Below are 10,875 nucleotides of genomic sequence, written 5' to 3' on the forward strand. Positions count from 1 at the left end.
GCGGCCGTTAGCGCGCGGCGGCCGTTAGCGCGCGGCGGCCTGGGAGGACAAGGCCGGTAAACGGCTCGGTCGGCAGCTCGGAGCCTCTTGGCTGTGCCTGTCTTTTGACCGCTCAGGGGAGCTTTTACCTGCCGTTAGAGCCAGTCGTGGCTGACTTTGGTCTCGTTTTCTGTGGCTGTTGCGCTGGTTAATGCTCGCTTTAGGCCTGATGTTGAGCACTTGCTGCCAAGTGCGAGGCTTTTTTGTTTTTTAAGGAGAAATAACGAGTAGCCAGGTGGSTGGGTGGGTGTCTGTGTCCCGGCTGCAGGGCTGCTCGGTGCCAAGCGTCGCCTGGCTCCGTAGGCACAGGCTGTCAGTCCGTGAGAGGTGCTATTCCCCTGTGTTAAGTCCGTGCGCGCGGGGCAGCGGCAGGCCTGGTGCCCCGCTGCACGGTGGTGGTTGTGGTTGGACGGCCGGGCCGTAGCTGCCTGTTTGGGACTGCAGTGGAAGGTGCCAGGGCTGCCGAACGGTGCCAAGGACCTGACGCCACTTACTCCCTGGGAGGCAGGAAGGTGACGTGCGTTAAATGGGAATGAACCCCTGATACTTACTTCCCGACTGAATCTCCCATGACAGCGTTTGAAGAGCTTGTGTGCCTGACGGTGTTTTGTGAGTAGCTTTAGATGATCTTTGCAGAAATTCGTGAAGTTTATATGTCGGAGGTATGAGCTGCCGTAGAGCGAGGTGGCTGCGGGCAGCAGCAGGCAGGTGAGGACCTCCGTGCTGGGAGGGAGCCTGGGGCAGGGAGAAGAGTTGCTTTGGCACTGACGAGCTGTAGGTGGGCAATTGGCCATCTTTATTTTCCCTCGGGGGCTTAGCTAAATTGGGTAGCAAACCTCCTGGCCCATCTTCTGTTGTTCGTGCTGACCACCCCTTTCCTGACTATCCGCCGTTCTCTCATCTGCTGCATGTAGGTCTCCTGCTTCTGGCTGCGGCTCTTCTGCCCTGCTCCTTGCAGTGTGGTCCTCCCACCCCAGAGATACCTTCTGCATTGACATGACCAGAGCCCAGTTTGATGAACATTTCCTTCAAAGGCAGTATCAGCTTAGGCAGTCTGTGGTTGTTGTTTTCAGTCTCTGCCTTCCGTTGTGCAGCTACAGCTACACAGTGAACTGCATTAGAGAGCTGGTCTGAGGAAAAATAGTTTAGCCTAAAGTTATTTTAAAGGTTATAATTTTAAAGGTTATTGTCTAAACCAACTCAGTGTGCAGTGCCAAACACGTGATCCATTGTATCATCAGAAGAAAGGAGGGTGTTGCATTGGGAGTAAGCAGACTAAAACACGTAAATTGTCAAACTGCACTCTAAGGTAGCGTGCAGAGAGAGGGCTTTGGAGAGCTGCTCTTCACAGTGAAGTTGCAGTGAAAGGATCTTAGAAAATAACAGGGAAAAGAAAGAAAGAAAGAAAAAAAAAAAAAAGCTTTGGCTCAGCCTTGATGAAACAGCCTGAAAACAGGCAGCTTTGAATATGAAGGTAGCACAGAGTCCATCCCTTGGTAGATATTCTCCTGTTTTGCCTCTGATGCAAGTTGTGTGCATCTTGCAGAGAAGACTATGTTGTTTGACCTCTGCAGGGACGAGGCAGGCTGGGAGGGAGGAAGCATTACGGAGAAAATATGAAGGGTCTGGCACACAGAAAGCTGTTGAGGGAAGATGCTGGAAAGACAAGAGGTGGCAGGGTTGGCCGCTGAGGAGCGAGTTCTTGTTCTGGTGAGATCTAACTCTGTTCCTTGCTTGCAGTACTGCTTTCTGGACAAGGGCTGGGGAGCGTCACTTGCTGAGAGGCTAGTCAGGTAAGATTTTAAAAAATAATTTTTAGCGTGAAAGAAGCCATGCAGCTTTCTTAAAGTTGAAGAAAACAAGCACAAATTAATTCTATTGATTTATTTATTAAAATTACTGAATTATTTGTTTGTTTATTAGCATGGACTACCTAAGCAATGTCCCACCTGACACTGATGGAAATATTTATTGGAGGTTACTGCAAAGACTGAAGGGAAAAAAAAATCCTCAATTATCAAATGATCTTTCTGGCTTCATAGTCTGACATGTTAATACTATACATGCCCTCTGTGCATACACTTTCAATACATAAAATTGTGGTCCTGCTGAATTCTCCTGTGAAATCTCATTGATTCCAAGAGGGACAGAGGCAGATAATCTGACTGAATGATTCAAAGTGTTTAAAATTTTGTTCTGATGGAGAGAGATTTTCTTTTTGATATGTGTGTTTGTTTCAGAAAATGTGATGTTGTAAATCGTGGATTCTCAGGGTACAATACCAGATGGGCTAAACTGATCCTTCCGAGACTGATCAGTAAAAGCACTAATGCTGAGAGTACTGTTGCAGTTACTATTTTCTTTGGAGCTAATGACAGTGCTTTGAAAGGTATTCTTTTTGTTGTTTTTTTTTCCCATCATCTGTTCTCCTAAGGAAGTTCACATTTTAGCAGAAAAGATAGAATGTTACATGGATTGATTCTTCGATTCTTGGTTCTTCTCAGTTGCTCTTTTTTAATCTTATAGTTAATTCTTTTCAATTAATGTGTTCTGTGTTTTTGTGCTTTTTTTTAATCAGGCACTAGTAGATATAAATTTCAAGGAGTCAAAAAATTAGCCATGTATCCAACACTTAAAACTGGAGTTGGGCATCTGACTGTGCTTTCTGCCTGAAATAGTCTGATGAATTGTGAGCAGGTAGATCAAGAAATGAGGGAATATAGCATTTGGATTCTCTTGAAGATATGCATACCAGCATGCAGAGCTAGTCTAATCAAAATGATGAGATCAGTGCATGAAGGGTTGACTGTAGAGTCTGTCTGAATTTCCAGAATTTTCTCTGTATCCAAGAGAGCTAAACATTTTAGATTTTGTTTCAGATGAAGCTTGGATGGTTATGTGATCTAATGATAAGATGTGGAGTTCTAAGAAAAAAAAATCTTTTTTAAAAAAAGTACCTTTTTCCCCCCTCTCCCTCATTTGTGTTAGTTGCAAGAGCTGCATTTTAAGTCGTGGTTTGTCTGCTTTGGATGTTGAGGTACTGCATTTTCCCGTAACACTTCTTGAATTCATAGTTGAGGTGACCTGTTTAGTACTGAAAATGAGAAGAGTGCCCACATTTGTATCCTGTGTCAAAAGCATTTTAGTTGTTGTGTTAGTAAATCGGTGAGCAGCATGATTTTACATGAATAATACATTTGCCCCAATCCTGAACAGATTTGAACCCCAAACAACACGTTCCTTTGGAGGAATATGCTGCAAACTTAAAGAGCATGATACAGTATCTGAAATCAGTAGACATTAATGAAGACAGGATTATTTTGATAACACCACCCCCTCTTCAGGAGTCAGCTTGGGAAAAGGAGTGCCTTGCCAAAGGTAAAAGAGTGATATCAGTTTGACAAAACTTCTACTTTTTTCCCCCAGAAAGCATAAGTTTCGGATCCCAGACTGAGAGATGACTAGCTTTGTATTTGTGCCAGATTGCATTTGTGTTCTCTGAATTGATGGAAAATGACTGCTAGCTGTTTTGCCAAACCTCTTTCAGCTATGCCTGTGGAGTAACTGGCAATTAATTATTAACATCCTTTTGAAAGTGCTGTGTTGATTGTTCTGTTCATGCATAAAACTGATATAAGTGGCTGTCTGCTGACATAGGTTTTATCTCAAAAATGGTGTCTTGGAATGTTCAGAGCTCTCAGAAAGAATCTAGATGTCCCAAGCAGACTGCATCACGTCCTTCCATAATTCATGTTTCAAAATAACATGAATTATGGAAGAGATTTTGGTGTTGTATATTTTAGAAAAATTTCTAATAGCTACAGGATATTTCACGTCTGCTTGGATAAGCAGTAATAGCCTATCTGATTTTGTTGTAAATTAAAATCCAAAGAGAGAATATCAAAGTCTAAGGATTCTAAGAAAAACACCTGAAAAGAAGAAAATGATGATTAGATAATTTCCTGTTGTATAGTTCAAACTACCTCTTATAATAGAGACATAACAACATTGCTTACTCTGTGTAACTCAACCAGTGGAAATTTTCTATAATCTCACTGACTCTAGCAGTGACAGTTTACACCTTCTGAGAGTGTGTCCTCTTTTCCATTTGCATGGTTTATTCAGTTCTTGCACATTTACAGAAGATTTTTTAGTTAGATTTGAGTAAATAGAGAGGTTTTATTCTACAGTAAAATGGATTCTCTGTATTATTAAGAAAAGCAGTTCCTTGCAATGGGCACCTTACATTCTCGTCACTAACCGTTCAATGGCTTTCAAAGCTCAATTTGTAATTCTGAATGCTCTATTATTGCATGCAAATTTGTAGGTTTTCATGCACGTAGTTCAGATATAAAACTTAGCTGCATCTGTATCATTGTGGAAAAATGTATGGTGTGTTACTTTGCTTTACGTATGTGCTTCCATAAATGGAAGAGAGTAAAATAATCTAGTATCTATAGTTTTTGATTTAGAATCTTGTAGTAAAACATAATGATTGTTTTCTGCTATCAAGAAAGTATCCCTGCCATTATGTTACTGCATGATTTTCTGTTCTGGGACTTTGTACTTCACTTGAAATATATTGCAGTGATCATTGTCCCAAACAGATATTGGACTATATGCACTTTCAGTCTGGTCCAGTACGGTAGTTTTTTTGTATTTGAGTTGCAAAATGAGAGAAAGGCCTATAGTAATTCTCACTTAYAAATAGTATAAGACCCTAACAACTGCAGTAGGTCAAATCAAACAGCAGTATATCCAGCATTATATACATGACAGTATGTTTGGAAGAGTGTAACAGTTAGGTCAGACATAAAGCAGTCTGTCCTGGTCTGTGTTCCCAGCTTTTGCTAAAGCTATTGTAACTGTAGTTTGCAAAACATGTTCTAATACGGGCTTTTTGAAGATCTGTCACATAAGCATACTATGAATGTTACCTATCTGGCCTCTAGTTATCAAATATCACTTTTTAAATGTTACTACATCATTTTGGTCTTAAATCTTACCTATTGGGAAAGGAAGGAGGAAACTGGCATTTATAATGCCAGGGTCTGTCTGAAAGAGATTGCTGTCTAGGGATGAAACAAAACGCATAGCCAATTTCAGACAATGTACTACAGATAATTAAAGTATTGTTGGCACAGTTTTCTGTTTACTTTTGTTTTTGTCAGATAGATTTTAGAGCAGAGGAGGGATGTGAAATGTGAAGATGACGATGTTCAYAGGAGCATTCATCCAGGTGTGAAGGGAAATCGGTGAAAAAAGCTTGAMTGAAGGTTTAACCTGGCCTGTGTGCCAGCTGGGAGAAAGTCAGTGTCTCAGTGGGGAGTGATGTTGGCTAGAGCAGAATCATAACTATTTGAAGGTCTGTAGTCCCACCTCCCCCGCCCCTTACTGCTCAAAGCTGGGTTGTCATGAGTGCTGGATTATGTAGTCATGGCTTTATCTAACTGAGTGTTGAAAACTTCCAGTAACAGCAGTCCTACTACTGTCTAGGTACTTGTTTCAGTGCTGAACTACTCCTGTAGCGAGGAAGTGTTTCCTAATGTCCAGTCTGAGCCCCCTAAGCAGCAACTTGGCACTATTACCCCTCATTTTATTGTCTGCCACTAAGGAGAGTTTGGCTCCACTGGCACTTGTGGCTCCCCTTCAAGCGGTTGTGGACAGCTGTTAGATCACTCCTTAGCCTCCTCTTCCACACCCTGAGCAAACCCAGCTCCCTCAACCTCCTACAGGTCTTGTGCTGCAGGCTCCTGACCATCTTGGTACCCTCCGTTGGACCCTCTTCAGTTTCTCCACATCCTTCTTGAGTGGGCAACCAAAACTGAATGTAGTGCTGAGCAGAGGGAGATAGTGTGGTAACCAGGTGAAGAGGAATTACTTCTAGCGTAACCTAGGTTTGCCTTTGCAGTCAGAGCATGCTTTTGTCTCACGCTCAGTTTCTGTTCTTGTATCAGCCTGCTCTCATCGAGGCTGCTACCCTGCCAGCCTGTTCCCAGTGTGTTTTGATGCTTGGGGTCTTCCAGCCCAGGTGCAGAATGTAGTATTTTCCTCTGTTGAACTTTTTGATGTTTCTAGGGACCAGTCCTTAAATTTCTCAGTTTCTCTCAACTGAAGTGCTACTATTTAGCATATGAACTGTCCCTTTTAATTTGGTATGGTCTGTATGTATATAGAGTATAGCACATATACGTATATAGAGTATAGCACATATACGTATATAGGGATGTATATACATAAGTGTGTGTTTGTATATATTCATGTATTTGTGTGTATACTATATATATATACACATATGTAGAGATAGATAGATGCATTGTATGGTCATCCTTTCATCATAGAAGCCAATCAGACAGGTTGGTCAGGCATGATTTGCCTTTGGTAAATCTATGTTGATTGTTCCTAACAATCTTCTTGCCCTTCATGKGTTTGGAGATGAAYTCCAAGAGGAGAGATACTGTGTTACTTTTCCAAGGACTGAGGTGAGGCTGAGCAACCTGTGATTTTCCAGATCCTCCTTCTTGCCTTTCTTAAAAATGAGAGTAACATTAGCCTTCTCCCAGTCCTCACAGATCTCCTCCAGCTTGACATAATTTTTTTTGTAGATGATAGTCACTGGCCTCACAGTCACATCAGGCAGCTCTTTCAGGTGAGTCCCATCCCCCGTGCATTTGAATGCAGCTAGCTTCTCTGAGTATTCCCAAACCTGCTGCTCCCCACTGTTCACTGTCCTCCCTCCCAAACTGTGTGGTATGTGCAGAGGTCTGTAAGCAGGCATGAGTGCTCAAGCCCATCACTAAGTTACCTCCCCAGCCTGTCAACACACTCGCATTTACCCAGACCTTCCTTTGGCTGCCACCATTCGAGTACTGTTACAGTTTATTTCATTGGGTTGCGTTAGCTCCATCTCTGCTGTGGCCCTCCTAGTCATTCCTGGTTTTATTATGCCTTTTTTGTGCTTGTTGAGTAATGATGGGCTGGGAAGGTTTTTCAAAATGAAGACAAGGCACTTAGGTTTGATGTATGGAGGAGAGATGCAAAACAGGAAAGTGATCTGGTCAGGGTGAAGGGATAGGAGATTGACCTTTGCATCAGCATTTTGAGCAGATGAGAGCTTGGCAAGTTCATGTTTGTCAAGGTCAGAAAAATAGATTACAGCAATTTGGGAGCTTCAGCTGCATTGATGGATGAGGAAGGGTTGAAGCAAATATCATGAAGAACAGCCTGGAAGTAAATGTTTAGGGAGGTTCAGTGGGTGAAACTAAGCAAAGTGGTAGTGTTTGCAGCAGTGAAGAAGGGAGAGCAGCTGGGATAAGAGCTATCATAGGTTCTGTTTCCTTCATTCAGGAAGGATGTCAGAGATGGGCTGAGAGTTGATTTGCCAAAATTAAACAAATCTAGCAGAGAAAAAAGTCTAATCAAGTTGAGGAAATACTATGTGCTGCTATTTTAAAGCAAGCCCTGAATATAAAACATTTATTTTTTTTAATTAAAAAAGAAAATAAAGAGTGCTTGTTTAAAATTCATCATGCCCCTCCTATCAGGAACTTTTCCCCTGTTTTGGACCTTTTAGGAGGCAGAGGGCATCTTGGGATGAGCAGATACTATTTGTCCGTGCTCTTAGCGCATAGACCAAGCACGTGCTCCTGCAGCACTGCTAATTAAGGGCAGGAATATATTGGTGAGCTTCCAGAATGGACCCAGGAGAGAGATAATTCTAACAATGAAAGAAATGGTAACAGGAGAGGTACCAACTCTGATGATAAACTAAAAGTCATAGCAGGAAGATGACAGGAGTGCTGCGYAATACCGGCAGCAGTGAGATTTTGATCAAGTGCAGGGAACTTCGCAACAGAGAGAGCACTGCTTTTACTTTAGGAGTTTAAATGAACAGATGGGCCTCTCACTCTACCGAGTAGTAAGTAAGTAAGTTGAAGAAAGCAAGGGTTAGTTAGGAAACAAACCACAGTGGGGAATAGGAGAGGAAGGATCAGTAAGGCTACAGAGAGTATTTTTTAAGATGAAAAGAATGTTGATGGGGAGGAAGAGGTGGCAGTGTGAAGAAGTGAGACTCACCAGATGCACTGGTGTTCCTAAGGAGAGAGCAGAGTAGGAGTGGATGAATTGTACTTGTAGGGCTCATCTAAAATAAAAAATAGTAATAGCTTAATAATATTCTGCCCCAATGTTTCACTGCACTCCATGCAAAAGTGCTGATTTACARTAGCTAGTGTTGAGCACATACTGAACACTCAGCTCTCAGTACAACTGAGCTCACAAATGTTGCATTTTTGATTTCTAATAATGCTTTGCGCCTGTATGTACTGTGGTTTTATGTTGTCCCTATTTTACAATGGGGAGACTAATGCAAGATGTCAGATGTCTGGTGTCATTCGGGACATGGAAGGCAAGCTTGTGAAATTGAGTTAATTTACTTAATTCTATTCTATGTGGCAGTAGCAGGTATATAAAAGACTTCACCAAAAGCTTAACAGAAGGCTGAGTGGCACAGAAATCAGCATTACCCTGTCTTCTTGTTACTCTTGCCTCTGAATGTCTCACCTGGTGAGAAACATATTTTCAAATGCCTCAGAAATGAAAGGTACCTTGAAAGAGACTAAATGAGTTGTAGCCTCCAGCCACTTAAATTGAGATGGTTCAGACTTGTAATCGGTTATGTTGCAATTGTTTATGTCTGCTGGTTTAACAAGTTGAGAAGCATCATGTATGCCACAGAAGACCAAAATCAATCATGTCTTGACCATAAAATATTTTGTGTTGGATAGGTGACAAACTAAATCGCCTTAATTCCACCACTGGAGAATATGCCAAGGCCTGTGTTCAAGTAGCTAGGGACTGTGGAACTGATGTAGTGGACCTGTGGACACTGATGCAAAAAAATCAGGTATGATGTCCTGCAAGAGACTTTGAAACTGTCAAATGCATGATTTAGTGCAGAGGAACTGGTAGTACTGCATTACCACTGCAACAATACAAAATATATCCAAATTACCTTTTGGAGAAGGAAGAAAGAAAAAAAAATCCAGAACGCTTCATGCAGCAGTAGGAGAAACATATCTTAATATAACCTAACCATTAGATTTGGCTAGCAAATGTCTCCTGGCTGCATTACATGTAATCTTTTGCTTTGATTTTGAATCATGGGATAGTTTAGGTTGGAGGGGCCCTCTGGAGGCATCTAGTCCAACCTCCTGCACAAAGTAGGGCTCACTTCAAAGTCAGATCAAGATGCATGAGGCTGTCTTTCCAATGCTTCTGACTGAATAGCCAAAATCTTCTATATGACGAAGAGATTTCACACTTTGTCCTTAAGCAGGAACTCTAGTTAGGKCACTGTGAATCTTTGCTGTCTACTGCACAGTAAACTCAATATTTTGACTGTACCATCTAATCACACAGCTGTTTCGTAATGATTAGCAGTGACAGAGGTCATTGGAACATTCTCTTAATATTTTAATACAAAGGGCAAAAAATAAAACCAGTATATTTACCAGTTAGTTTTGAAGAATTTAAAAATTAGGGTCTTTTATTTATAAATAGCAAATATATTCATACTTTTTCTAACCTTCTGCTTAGGATTTCTCTTCCTATTTATCTGATGGGCTTCATTTATCAACAAAAGGAAGTAACTTTCTAGCAGCACAAGTTTGGTCATGCCTGGAAAAAAAAGTATCTACTCTTCCTTCACTGCTTCCTTACTGGCGTGATGTGGACCATATGAACCCTGAAGTTAGTCTTCTTTGAGATGCCCCTCAGTAACAAGCTGAAGAAGCCAAGGCTGCCTGAAGCAAATATGTTTCCATCAACTTGCATCTAGCAATATACTGGAAGCACATCGTATTCGGGCAAGCCAGGGTAGCAATGAGTCCTCTGTCAACTGCTGCTCCATAGTCTTTTTATTTGGTCTGTTAGAAAATAAAGATTAAGACCTTTTAGAGTGCTTCCTCTGGGTGATTTCTCTGCATACTACTTGTGCTAACAGTTTAATGTGTCTGATGATGAACTCCACTTTCCTTAGAAGACTTGGAAGGTAGAGTCTCTGCTAGTCTTCAAAACAAGAGARAAGAGGTTGCTCCAAGGAGTTACTGTTGAGCTTTGGTGGCTAGAATTTGATAATATATTCCACTATCTTTAAATACCTAGAAATTGATAAATAGTAGCAATAGCAAGAGCAATTAATATCAGTCCAACCTTTCTTGGATTGTATTACTGACAACCAGTAAAAGCAGTTGTATGAACTTTCKTGAGGATTTTGGATAGCACTATGTAACAGTTTTGAGCAGGGGTCCTTAAGTTAAACTTACTTGGGCACCAGCAGCACCTTCTGTCTTTATGCCTGGCTCTTACAAATAGACAGTGTGTTCAAAGCAGTACATGTGTTTGTATGGTATTAATGGTGTTCCCAACAGACACGTGGTGATGTTCATGCTTACTCATGGCTGTTGCTGAAACGCCCCAAAACACACAGATCTGCATCACTGCTGAAAAAGTTCTCATAAAAGATTAGCCTGTATATTCATCCGTAGTTTAACAAGTGATGTAACACAGAAGGGGACACATTTACTGCCCCAATTTTCAGCCAATAAAATGCAATTGGAATATAAAACTACGTTAACAAACTGCAGAAGATGTCTGAAACCGAGATGAAATTCAACAAGCACAGTAGTAGSGTGTGGCAGTATTAAAATAATCATTCTGGGCTGTATTAACATCACAGACTTAATAAGCAAGTAACATTGGAGAAAAATAGCGAGGCCACTAATAAGGCCTTAGATGATATGTTATGTATTGGGTAAAATGGAGAGTGATGCGAGA

The 10,875-nt window shown here is 41.4% G+C and overlaps 1 protein-coding gene across 1 annotated transcript; it reads left to right on the forward strand.

The window, feature by feature from the left end:
* Positions 1-34: 34 nt before the first annotated feature.
* Positions 35-9,995, forward strand: IAH1 (isoamyl acetate hydrolyzing esterase 1 (putative)). Its single transcript, XM_085322918.1, has 5 exons — positions 35-1,832; positions 2,280-2,428; positions 3,256-3,417; positions 8,826-8,944; positions 9,637-9,995. The coding sequence occupies exons 1-5, from the start codon at positions 1,693-1,695 to the stop codon at positions 9,802-9,804; spliced, it is 738 nt and encodes a 245-aa protein (XP_085179044.1). The 5' UTR covers positions 35-1,692; the 3' UTR covers positions 9,805-9,995.
* The last annotated feature ends 880 nt before the right edge of the window (positions 9,996-10,875 follow it).

The sequence above is a fragment of the Rhea americana genome, unplaced genomic scaffold (genome assembly GCF_003343005.1).
Source record: "Rhea americana isolate MKP2758 unplaced genomic scaffold, rheAme1 scaffold_80, whole genome shotgun sequence".
Classification (NCBI taxonomy): domain Eukaryota; kingdom Metazoa; phylum Chordata; class Aves; order Rheiformes; family Rheidae; genus Rhea; species Rhea americana.